The sequence below is a fragment of the Schistocerca nitens genome, chromosome 1 (assembly GCF_023898315.1).
Source record: "Schistocerca nitens isolate TAMUIC-IGC-003100 chromosome 1, iqSchNite1.1, whole genome shotgun sequence".
Classification (NCBI taxonomy): Eukaryota; Metazoa; Arthropoda; class Insecta; order Orthoptera; family Acrididae; genus Schistocerca; species Schistocerca nitens.
In genome coordinates this window covers 244875384-244889122 of record NC_064614.1, presented here as the reverse complement: position 1 = coordinate 244889122, position 13739 = coordinate 244875384, and the positions used below count along the sequence as shown (strand labels likewise).

The following is a 13739-nucleotide window of genomic DNA, read 5'->3' as shown; positions in this document are numbered from 1 at the left end:
ATGATGTGTGATTGAACTTTCAGCCATATGCTACTGGATGTTTCTTTCCATAAATATTCTGGCTCACAGCCAAACCTCCAGGTGCCTGACACGCAGATTGGTACCAAATGTTGTATATCGACAGGGTATCAGCCAAAACTGCGATTTAGTTCGTACTAGGTGCTGTTGTCCTGCAGAATGGGTGTAAATGCTAATTAAAAGTAACACCAGAACTAACGAACACAGGAAAAGCATATCTGTGAGAAACTAATATTTATAGCTTCTGTACGGAAGTCGGTTGAGCGTCGTACCAAGGGTCCTGGGTTCAAATCCCAATGATGACAATTTGTTTTGCTGTGTTATGCGTAAAGTGTTATATGGGACAACATGTTCATACCATGTAAAAGGGCTATTTGGAGCACATAGCAATGTTCTCCTGGCAGAGTGCTTTCGCTTCATTTCTATGAAAGTAGAAAACCTATAGAGCACATTTGCAGTTTCACAGAATATACAGTCACAACAGAAAAATAAAAAAGCAACTGCATCACATGTGCGGAAGTAATAGTAGTAGTGGTAATTATAATAATAAACTATTAGCAGTTATAATAAACAAAATAATAAGAGCAGTAAATATGCACATAATGTTCAAAAATCAATGCAAACATGATGCCCCCCCCCCCCAAATCCAAACACACACACACACAACACACACACCACACACACACACACACACACACACACACACACACACACACACACAGTGCCATTCATTCAGGAAAAAAGGCTTTGCAATAATGGTTGTAAATGAAGAAGTGAGTGAAGCAAATTACTTTTGTACACCAAGCACATTTGATGAATCCCACATTTGCACATTCATCCTGTAGATTGCAGAATGAAAGTTTGTGTCTGAAACAGAACTTTGTTAAAGTTTCAAGGGGTCTGGTTCATCAATGGGTTTAGCCATTGTCCATCTGTGACAATGAGAATTATAGAAATGTGGAGAACACAACTGATTATATGTGAGGGAGTGAATCTTAAGAAGATTAGTCTGTTGTTGCAGACCAATCTCTTCCAAAGAATCTCCAGCAGCATTGGACATTTTACGAATTGTATGCCTGTACACACTGAAGAAATGAAGATCAAGCAATTGACAAATGTAGGTTGTGTTTAAAGGAATAATGGGAATTGTGATTTGGTGTTCTGGTAGGTTATTCTGAATGTGCAGGTCATGCAGAACACTAGCGTATTTGTGGGGGCTGTAAGGATCCAGTATTTGCAGGTTTCTCTCCACTGATTTGTTCCACTACCACTTCTTGTGGAAATGTCCTGAACAGTTCTTTGGTCATTTTGTCAGATGAGTGAGAGTGGACAATTAAATTTGGTGCTAGAAACACGGACTGAAGTGTGTGAGTACTCAAAGAACGAGTCTCCTGAAGGACAACAAACAGCCTTAAAGCAAGTTCGCCTGTCTGTGAAAGCAATGGAATAACTGTGTACATATGTGTTTTTGCATGAACACACCATACAACCACTACAATATTTTTAGAACCTCTAACTGCAAGAGTGTGGCCCACAATCATCTCCTTGCTGAATCCCTTTCATCGAGGCTGTAGATATTTGTCCTCGTGTAGGCCATCATGAGTGCGCGAGTTGCCTGTCGCCAGTCCTCTACCGTTTTCTCGATGTCGTTTCTGTTGAGGTACATTTTCACTGTAACAAAAGATTTGACTTTACAGCTTAAAAAGTTGTTTTTATGTTCTGGCAGAAGACCCAACTGTCACTGGCATCAAATCTTGGGAAATTAACTGTCTCGCTTTTGTTTCCACCCACAATTTGATGTCTACATCATGAACACATCGACCTTCCTGGTGATGGTGTTTGAAGGTCTCTATCACATGCATTGCAATCTGTTTGTACTTTTCCTTCACAGAAGTTAATTCTTCACTTTCCCACTGCCTTTTCCATTTGTACAACATACACCATGCATGACATCTAGTGCGAAATCTGTTTTTCATTGCAGGTATTGTATGACGTGCAAATGTTTGGGTTGGCTTTGGCTGCTTTTTGATGTTAAGCCAATATCTGAGCATTTCAATTTTCTTGTTTCTTGAATAAAACACTACCCTTTCCTCCTTCTGTGATATTTCATCATTTACATCGCTCGAGGACCTTCCTGGCAATGATATCGAAGACGTTGACTCTAAGAAACTTCCTGGCAGATTAATCATATCAGTGCACACTCTGCTGCTCAGTGAAAATATCATTCTGGAATCGTTTGCTCTAGCCTATTCACTTGGTCACAGATGAACGATTCCACTCCACTGGGTGTGCGCTCATCGATATCTAATGTTTCTCCTTCAGTGATGTTCGACACATTCCATTGACCAATTACATCCAGAACGAATTCTGCACACTTTCTCTCGTCTTCAGTTACTTTTGTTGCTGTACGTACACAACAGTCACTGTGCAACAGTTTGACAAAGATGTCAATAATGTTTCATGGATTCATGTTGCACAACAGCAGTACCAGTAGTGTACAGACTAGATAGCAACTGCAGACTCATTTGCCTGTATGCACAAACTCAAGACGAGCCAATGACCTGCAGTCAAATATTATTATTTTTACCACCACCACCACTTCTGTGAAATTACAAACGCACTAGCTGCTTCATCACAAGTGATGTCTGTTCTATCGCACTTGTCTGACAAAACCCACACCTATCTATACAGGTGTACTCTATAGGTTTGCTACTTTCAACTAATGAAGTGATAGCAAACTACCAAAAGAACATTGCTACAAGCTCTGAAAAGTCCTTTTACATGTCATGCTCCCAAAGTTCTCACATATAACAGTTTCACATGCAAACACTTAAAAGAAATTGTGCTCCATAGTTCTGGTGTTACTTTTAATTATCATTTACACATGTTCTGCTGGATGACAGCATGAGTTAAATTGGTGTTTTGGTTGATGCTCTATCCACATACAGTGTTTGGTACTGATCTGAGTGCCTGACATCTGCAGGTTTGGGCGTCAGAATAAAACAAACTATCCCACTGCTGGAGTCAAATGAGAGGATCAGTTCCTTTTCAAAATCAGGAAAGATCAGTAATGGATGCAATCTTCAATGTTTCAAACACCGCTTGATAATCTGCTCATCACTGGAATTTTACAGCCTTCCTCAACAACTGATTCAAAGGTTCTGAGATCTGTGCAAAACTCCTTATGAATCTGCAATGATAACTGCAAAACCCAGGAATGATAGCAGATGTTTCGTGGTCTGTGGCGTTGCAAAGTTCCAGTTTACTTCTGTTAGGTGAGGATCGGTTTGAACACCTTTCTCACTAATTACATACTGAACATAGTTCATCTATGCCTGTGCAAAAACGCTCTTAGCTACTAAGCATCAGATGTGCAGATTGTAGCCTGCTAAATACATCTTCCAAGCACTTCATGTGTCCTGGCATATCCTTCCAAAATACAAAACAGCATCCTCTGATACTGTAATTTCCAGGTGGAACTGTGAAAGTGGTCTTTGACCTATCTTCTGGGACCATTTGTAGTCAATGTTTAAATAATACTGGGAATGGGATTTGCATTAGTGACAGCTTTTGCACTCAAACAACAGTAATCTCAACAGAATCTGTACCTCTTAGTACCATCTGATGACTTTTTCAGAACAGGAAACATTGTCCCTCCCTTGTGCTCCATTATACGTAAAGCCAACTGTTGGTTTTTAAACTCCTCCATTATGGGTTGGAGATGGTTTGCTATGCAGTGGACTGGTACAATACTACCTGTAGATATATAGTGCTGGGTAACAGGCATCACTGGTAAGGGACCATTAATATTGAACAAATCCATAATCAGTATTAGCAAAGCTTCCATTGTCTCAAAGTCACTACTTGCAAGTGACCCTCTGTACACTGCTGCATCGATGCTTTGCTCGTGCTGGGTCATCGACATCCTCTTCATCTTATACCTCTCCCTCTAGACAGGCAATCATTCAAATTCATCATTAATACTACTTACACTTGGTATGCTTACACGCACAAAACAATGCATTTTGTCTAACTCTTCATTATCCACCAGTGCCTCTACCACTCTTAATGATTCATATGGTAAATCGGTATCAACAGAAATCCAACTAACTTACCATAGTATTTTCTCAAGGGAGCCAACCTTTAGCACACAGTCTCGCTTGCAATTATATTCCCCAATGGATACAGAATCCTACTGAGTTCTACTGTATACAACAAAAATTGATTTTAGCGCAATTCTTTGAAAAAATCCAACCCAAGAATCCATGAATATGCTTCACCTATATGCAGTAACTCTTCCATATGCTTACAAAAAATTTTAGCTCAAATATTAAAATTAAGCAGTATCGTACCTAACGACACTACATTATTGTTGCCTACTCCAGCACTCCCATTTGCATTTTACAGCTGCTTCTGCTAATGTCATTTCCTCTGCCTTCAATTACCAAAGTCCTGGGCACAGTGTCCAGTTTGTCCACACTTGTTGTATTCAGGTTGCCAACATTGCTTCTGTACATGACCTTTATGTCCACATCTATAGCACTTCACCTCTTAAGCAGAAACATGGTGGTCTGTACATACTTTTGTGGCAATGTCAATTGCTCCAGTTGTGTAGGGGCCTTAAGAGCCTTTCCCCACGACATCTTGGCAGAGATATTGAGAAGTGGCTAGTCCCTTGGATTCGCCTCCCTTTCATCGAACTGATCACAATTATGGGCAGCATGCAGATTAGGGCACTAATGTCACATACAGGAGGCACAGTGATCAATTCAATTAATCGTATAGAGGATTGATCATGATTAGGCACATGTTGGTGGTACTGTAATTTTTCATGCAGTATTTTGATGTGAAGGAATTGTGCTCATGTTGGAAATGTGTCTTCATAATGGACTGCTAAGGCTGCTGCTGGGGGCAACAGCAGCCACCAGTATAGACAGCACAGCAGCCACTTTATTGCTGGCAATTTGAAGAATTAAAGAATGCAAAGCTCTGAGCCCAGGTATACTGGGGCGACGGGTGAGGAGTCTTGGTCATCGATTCCCCCTGCAGGGAGGGGGGAGGGGGGTATGCGTGTGTTCAGCATGGATGTGCATTTAAGACAACACGGGCCTTTTCTGTGCAGAGGCCGGTGCCATCTGTGCATAGGCCGGTGCCAGAGTTTTTATGGCTCCTTTGCCAGATCACGACGGAACATGAAGCTAGTAAATTGATCCCTGCAGAGTAGAGAGTGCACCTCAGCTTTTCAGGCAGCCCTGACAATGTTTTTCTGTTAGCCTTCCCGAGAATGCCGTATCGACCTGTGAAATGAAACATTTCGCTTCGGGCGTCATAATGGGTCAGTATGGCATAATGTGCACTGCATAGGCATTCTAAGATCTGCTGAATCCTTTGAAGGACACATAGGCTCCCATGGTAGTGTTCCGATGTGAATTGTGAGTCTATGTCTTGATTTGTGAGCTGACTGTGATGTCAAGGCATGCACTGGAGGGCACCCATTTCGTGCCGAAATAGAGAAGACAGGTGGAAGAGGATCTGGCCATCTGCTGGAGGGAGGCAGTATTGGGTATAAAAAAAAAAATACGCTACTTGTGAAACGTACTGCCCACGCTCTGCCATTGGCGGAGTGTGCTTTTTGAAGGACCTACACATGGAGCACATAGTTTTTCGTAAAGTACTAATGAGGAGGGTGGCAGTAAGTAGCAGGAAGTCATGGTCAGACAACTGAAGCGAGACTTGTAATCAAACAGAAGTGTAACTGTTGAGCAGTAGCCACATGGCCCACCATACATTTGTTGATTTTTGGTTTTTTGCTGTGAGGCAATCTGAGTGAATTGTCTGACTGAGAGTCTTGGCTTGCATGGCATCACAATTTTGTGTCTGGTTTGGAGACACAGTTCTGTGACTTATATTGACGAATGGGCTACTTTGGTTGAGTCACAACTGTGGTGCACAGTTCACTGCACGGCAGACTCTACATACTGCATGGTAAACACTGGGCTGCTCCATCTTGATAGGAATTCTAGGTGAATTTCTCACTGCACACGGTGTTCGCCTCAGCAGTTGTAGTACCACATATATACAGAACATTAGCGCATAGTTTGTCTTTCACAATCTCTGTCAATCCAATGAATTTTCAGTCAGATAGTGTTATCCACATTTTAAGTGGGAAGTGTGGTGTATTAACTTCACCTATTCCTGAACTTTGTCAGCTGCAATGCAGCTCAACTAATTTCACCTCTGTGTAATCACACTTGATATCCATAATTTCATTAGAAGTCAGACTGTATTAATGCTGAAACTTCCTGGCAGATTAAAACTGTGTGCCCGACCGAGACTCGAACTCGGGACCTTTGCCTTTCGCAGGAGAGCTTCTGTAAAGTTTGGAAGGTAGGAGACGAGGTACTGGCAGAAGTAAAGCTGTGAGTACCGGGCGTGAGTCGTGCTTCGGTAGCTCAGTTGGTAGAGCACTTGCCCGCAAAAGGCAAAGGTCCCGAGTTCGAGTCTCGGTCGGGCACACAGTTTTAATCTGCCAGGAAGTTTCATATCAGCGCACACTCCGCTGCAGAGTGAAAATCTCATTCTGGAAACATCCCCCAGGCTGTGGCTAAGCCATGTCTCCGCAATATCCTTTCTTTCAGGAGTGCTAGTTCTGCAGGTTCGCAGGAGACCTTCTGTAAAGTTTGGAAGGTAGGAGACGAGGTACTGGCAGAAGTAAAGCTGTGAGTACCGGGCGTGAGTCGTGCTTCGGTAGCTCAGTTGGTAGAGCACTTGCCCGCGAAAGGCAAAGGTCCCGAGTTCGAGTCTCGGTCGGGCACACAGTTTTAATCTGCTAGGAAGTTTCATATCAGCGCACACTCCGCTGCAGAGTGAAAATCTCATTCTGTATTAATGCTTTTTAAATTAATTTATGTGGGAGATACTTTCAGCAGTTGAAAATCTGTTACATTACGTCCACTGCAATTTCAACACCAGGGCCAAAATATTGATTACAGTCAGATCTCCATTGTGCATAGTTTTATAGTGGTGCAGCTGAAGGTTGGTTCTGTCACATGATGTATTACTTAACAGACAGATGTAAGGAGTGGTATTCCATATTTATTACTCACCCCTCAGACCTTTTGTAGTATCATGCAGAAAAACAACCAATGTACAATTTTCACCCTGCTGCATTAATATTCTATCAGCTTTTGCATTCTGTGTCATTTCATACGCCTGCACATTGATCATTGGCATCCTATCTGAGAAGGACATCTGCAACTGATAATTAATTTAGAGAGATCTGCTTCAGCTGCAGTATATTTATTCAAACTACGGCTGGTTTCGAGACTTTAACATCGCATCTCCAGGTGTATGAAATTATATTATTTAGTAATAAAGGGCTATTCATTCAAAAAGAAGGAACAGATTTCAAACATTTATTGCTTCCAAATGACAAAAGATAGCAACACGTTCCTGGAAAGAGAAAAGTTCAAATTTTTATGCATTCAATGTGAGCACCAAAATGGTCACTCATTTCCTGCCACACACAAAGCAACTAGTCTCTCGTTATCAAATTCACAGCTTCAACAATGTGAAGTCACAGACTTCTAAGAGCGTCAGGCATAGGGATAAAAACACAGTCTTTTACGTAACTCAACAGATAAAAGTCACAAGGTATGAGGTCTGGAGACCTGGGAGGCCAGTGTCAATGAAGTTCATCTTCTGCTCCTCCTCTTCCAATCCAACGTCCTGGAATGGTGTCATACAGGTAATGTCAGAAGTGCTTAGAGAATTTTCTAAGTATTTCCAATGTTACCGGAATGACACCATTTCAGGATGTTGGATTGGATTAGGAGGAGCATAAGACGAATTTCATCACTGGTTGCCTCCCAGGTCTCCACACCACACACCTTGTGACTTTTATCTGTGAGGTTATGTAAAAGACCGTGTTTTTATCCCTATGCCTGATACTCTTGGAAGTCTGTGACTTCACATTGTTGAAGCTGTGAATTTGATAACGAGAGACTAGTCGCTTTGTGTGTGGCAGGAAATGAGCCACCATTTTGGCGCTCACACTGAATGCATAAAAATTTGAACTTTTCTCTTTCCAGGAACACTGGAATTGTGTTTCTACCTATCATAGTTTGGAAACAAAAAATATTTGAAATCAGTTCTTTCTTTTTGAATATCCCTGTACATAACTGTGGTCAGATCAGTCAATGCAAAAGTTCCAACCACTGCATGTTGGCAGAAACTGTCTACTTCTGGGCAGCCACATGGTACGAATGCCAACCGCTACTGTGTAGACAGGCATGCCAGAGCTCTGGCACTGCACTTCCAGATCTTTAGAATTTAATTACTAAAACAAATGATATGATGTACTCATCGCTGAAGAGAAGATAAAAGTCACAACAACAATGAATTAGTATGAATACAAGATTTGGAAAAGAAATTTGGAAGTCGTAAGGAACTTATGAGTAAAATTTTGTATCATTGAGCAATTTTTACAATATTATGCGTCATCCAAAAGGCCTTCTTTTGAATCAGAAAACACACACACACACACACACACACACACACACACACACACACGACCACTGTCTCAGGCTGCCGAGGCCAGACTGCGAGCAACAGTGCATGGTGGGAGGAGCAATCTGGATAGTGGGGGGTGGGGGTAAGTAGGAGACTGGGGGGGGGGGGGGGATAGGAGGTTAGGGGACGGTTAAGTGCTGCTTGTGGGAGCAAACAAGAATAACATGGGGAGAGGGTAGAGCAGCCAGGTGCAGTCTGGAGGTTAGACGGAGGGGTGAGGTGGGTGTGGGGATGGGGTGGGTGAGCAGAAAGGGGAAGAAGTAAAAAGATTGTAAATGCATTGATGAATTAGAAGGCTATGTAGTGCTGGAGTGGGAAAGGGAAGGCGATAGGTGGGTGAAGGACAGCAACTAAGGAAGGTTGAGGTCCAGAGGGTTATGGGAACATAGGATATATTGCAGGGAGAGTTCGCACCAGTGCTTTTCCGAAAGGCTGGTGTCGGTAGGAAGGATCCAGATGGCACAGGCTGTGAAGCTATCATTGAAATGAATAAAGTTCTGCTGGTGCCATCTGGATCCCTCCTACCAACACTAGCTTTTCCGAATTGCACAGGTTGGAATTCTCCATGTAATATATCCTACATTCTAGTAATCCTCCTGACCTCAACTTTCGTTAGTCACTGTCCTTCACCCACCTGTCCCCTTACCTGTTCTCACTACACAGCCTTCTATTCCATGTATGCATCTATAGTTTTTTTAATTTCGCTCATTTTCTGCTCCCCCCATCTAACCTCCAAACTACATCCAGCTGCCCTACCCTCTCCCAACCTCATCCCTATATGCTCCCACAAGCAGGTCTTCACTGTCCTCCAACCCCACCCTGCTATCGCTCCCCGTTCCTGCACCAGCCTCCTCCTTATCCCCACCACTAAGACTGCCTTTCCTAACATGCGTTGTTGCTGGCAGTCTGGCAATGGCTGGCAGCCAGAGACAGTGGTCATGTGTGAGTTGTGTATGAGTGAACGTGTGACGTGTGTGTGTGTGTGTGTGTGTGTGTGTGTGTGTGTGTGTGTGTGTGTGTGTGTGTGTGTGTGTGTGGGGAAGGGCGCGCGTGCATATGTTGTCTAATTCAGAAGAAGGCCTCTTTGTCGATAGCTTTGTTGTTTATCGGTCTTTTATGTGCCTGTCTGCAACTCAACATCTCTACCATATGGTGAGTAGCAATCTATCATTTTCACAATATTGTAATTATTCTATCCTGTGTTATTTTTACTTTCTGTTTGACTGGATTCTGTTTAGTGCAAAAAAATATTTCATGACAGAGACTGTTTGAATTTCCATGGAAGCCATAATGATTCTACACTAATTTTGAGCCATGTTCATTGTCAAGAGATATGTGAATATAACTGAGCTGGCAAAAATGCTTGAATTTGACACTAAAATTAAGTTGCTATAATACTCAGATCACTTCACTTACATTTGTATGTGTACTGCCTTACATGGTTGCTTTGACATAAATATGCGTACAAGCTATACGATTTGAATATGCAATTGTGAGTATGTAGATCTCTTGATATTAGTGTGATGCCAGTTAGGTATTCCTAGAGCAACAAAGCAGAGCACAACACACAAATCTATTTGTGACCTGTTATATGGGCAACTTATTTTATTTGTGTGCTTTTAGTTTAAATTCTCAAATTTCTTGCATTTTTGTGTATTTACAAGGCACAGTTCCACATTTTAGTAACTGTCTAGTGTATATTTCTACCATTTTTAACATGAATGTGGGCATTCACAGAAGGTGGGATTACTGGCAGCTGGAAACTTCAATGTTAGGTATATAATGGAGCTCAGTAGGGATGTGGCTGCCCTGGAGGGGACTGAGTCCATGGTGTACCCTGTGTGCATAACAGTGGGATGTCATCCCAGATGTGGAATGGGTGCTTCTGGATGCCACGAAGAGCACTGGGTCCAGCGGTAGCTCATGTCGGTGTTCATGATGCCAGTCGTTTTGGATTGTGATTATGATCATGTTTTGGATTGTGGAGCACTAAACTGCGCAGTTATCAGTGCCCGTACTAATTCCCAACTTTTACTCACTACTCTTTGGTACAGAGACACAGGGAGGGTTTGAAATGAGAGGGTTTGAAATGAGAGACTCAGGCAGTTTTGAAGCCCTGTAGACTGCAGATTTCTAAGACTTGAGACGTAAGGCAGTGGGGTTTCACATTCCGCTTAGTAGGAGTCCATTACACATAGGAGGCAACTATACCAGCACTGGGAGCTATGGGGAGAGGACTTGGCAGTTTTTCAGGTTAGAAAGTCTCGGGGAAACACTGCTGCTATCTACACTTTATTTTCAAAGTGGAATGAGTCACAAATGATGCCTCTCTATACTTTTGAAAGAGTATGAGTCACTGATTCGTACCGCAATAAAAGGAATATTATTTTCCAGCATCCTTTAGCATGTGCGCTAACTGACAGACTCATACTCCTTTAATGTCAGTTTGTACAGTTACAAATGTAATATCTGAAGCAATAGCACACTCATACTCCTCAAATAATGGATTGATATCCTTTAACGATTAAACTAAGATATAAGATGTACTAAGAGAATGTATGTTCGAGAATAGTAACTCCAGTAGTGATGCAATGTAGACACCAGTGCTGGAAAACTCACCTGTGGGATATGGTCTTCGGGGATCACCTTGCTGCCACGTCAATGGAGCGCAAACAGCATTTGAAGCACTAATTCGGTGAGCAAACTTTATTAAGTCCTCTGATGGAACAGGCCTTTTGTTGGCTCTTGCAATTGACTGCAGTTTTTGTTTTGCTTGAAATATAGCAGTGGCCTGTTGGATAAGAAAATAACACAATTTCAAATGAAAGGTATTATATTTACTTCTAAAAGACTGTAAATCAGTAAGCTACATAAAAAGTGAAAAGATGAAACATTCTCAACTCCTGTAAAACCTAAATACATCTATACTTCGAAAGGCACCTAACAGTGCGTAATGGTAGGCACTTTTGGTAAAAAAAAAAGAGGCACTCAACTGGATCCAAGTTAAGACACTATATCACAGTTATCAGACTGAAAACAGTTCATGGGAAGGGTGACTGTCAGTAGGCCTGTGTATGAAATCCGACAATATTGTGAAAAATACAGATTTTTAGTCATGATTTACAGGAGATATCGAGTCACAGACTTTCTAAACGAAAAGACTGCTAAAAAGGTGAGCTTTTGGAGAAATGGACTTCTAAAGTAGGTAAAACACACACACACACACACACACACACACACACACATGACCCCTGTCTTTGGATACTGAGTTCAGAGACAACGGCCATGTGTGTGTGTGTGTGTGTGTGTGTGTGTGTGTGTGTGTGTGTGTTGTCTACTTCAAAAGAAGACCTATTGGCCAAAAGCTCCCGTGTTTAGCAGTCTTTTTGTCGTGCCTGTCAGCGACTCCTCATCTCCTCCAACCTCAGCTGTTAGGCACAATGGTTGTGTGTGAGTTGGGCTTACGTGAATGTGTTTGTGATGTCTACTTTAGAAGGAAGCTCACACATTTAGCAGTCTTTTTGTTACGCATGCCTATGATTTAACATCTCCACATGGTGCGCAGAATCTACCCTTTTCATAATATTGTCATCATTCCATCCTGGATTTTTCATTGTTTGGTTATGTATGAGCTCTAATTACTCTGATTTTCCACCATAATCATTTTGTGAGTTGTCTATGAGGGAGAAGTAATATGGTACCTGACTTCTTGGAATGCCTATGTCCGAAATTTTAGCAGTAGTTTTGTGTGATGTGGCTTTTTGGTAGTTTTCGCCACTGAGTTTGATGGGCATTTGTGTGATGCTTTTCAACATACTCAACAAAAGCAAAAATGCCAAAATGCACCACTCTCCTACATATTTTCTCTATATCCTCTATTAATATTATTTAGTAAGGGTCCCAGAATAAGAAGTGCTCAAGACTTGGTTGAATGAGTGTTTTGTGAATCACTTCTTTCTTAGGTGAATTATACTTTCTAGGCTTCTTCTCTTGAATCTGAAGTTGGCATCTGTATTCAACTATTTTTGTGTATCATTTCTCTGTTGGTCTCGAAACATTACTCCCAGCATTTTACGGTAGTTGTTGTTTTCACTGGTTAATAACCAATCATGCAATCAAACACGAATGTGTGTCTGCCTATTTATGCACAATACATACATGAATAAATTTCTGTTGATGCTTAACTGCCAATCCCCACAACAAGCATCAGAGTTCTGCTCAGTTATTGGCAATGCAATTATTTCAATATACATCAGCACCATCTGCTAACAATTTCATCAGATTCCTGCACTGGCCTTTCAGAAGTCAAGGACTAGGCATCAACCTGGCCACGGTTATCTGGCCCTATGGATCTCATCAACCAATAAAGTGAGCAGAATTCCACGTCATTGTTTGTGGAATCAATGTTGATTCCTATCAAAAAGATCATAACACATGAACATAAAATATTTTTCATGAACTATCTGATAAAAAGTATCCGGCCACTAGTTCATGGACATTAATATGAGATATTTCCAGCCTTCATGATGTCTTGAACTCTACCGGAGACATTTTCAATGAGGTGGAGGAATGGCAGTCCAGTCTTCCTCAAGAGCTGAAACCAAGGAAGGCAGAGATGTTGGACAATGGGATCTGAAGTGAAGTCGACGTTCTAATTCATCTCGAAGGTGTTCCATTCGGTTCAGGTCGGGGCTCTGGGCAGGCCACTCCATTTCAGAGATGTTAGTGTCTACAAACTATTCCTTTCCAAATGCTGCTTTATGACAGAATGCACAGTCATACTGATACAAACAGTCATCATCGCCAAACTGTTCCTCTACAGTACACTACACACAATCCTGTACAATGTATTCATATCATTCAACATTTACCATTTCTTAAATGCAATAAGAGGATCACAAACCAAATATGACCCCCCTCCCCCCAATACCATAACACAAGCTGCTCCATACTTAAATGTTGGTAAAACACATGATGGCAATCAACTTTATCCAGACATTTGTCAAACCCAAACACTTCCTTTTGATTGCCACAGGGTATAGCCTGAATCATCACTCTTGCTTCCAGTCACTCATTGTGCAATGGCATCGCTCTACACACCACCTCAAGTCTTGCTTAGCAGTAACTCAGATGTGTGGTTTATAAGAAGC

General features: G+C 41.7%; 1 protein-coding gene and 1 non-coding gene across 2 annotated transcripts in view; one reads left to right on the top strand and one right to left on the bottom strand.

The window, feature by feature from the left end:
• Positions 1-13739, bottom strand: part of LOC126246746 (mediator of RNA polymerase II transcription subunit 4) — a 69905-nt gene that overhangs the window by 34212 nt on the left and 21954 nt on the right. Inside the window, exon 3 of the mRNA XM_049948420.1 lies at positions 11209-11380. Coding sequence (XP_049804377.1) covers positions 11209-11380 — 172 coding nt within the window. The remainder of the gene's footprint in view (positions 1-11208; positions 11381-13739) is intronic.
• On the top strand, positions 6459-6533 carry Trnal-caa (transfer RNA leucine (anticodon CAA)). Its single transcript has one exon. It is a non-coding gene; the product is annotated as a tRNA-Leu (tRNA).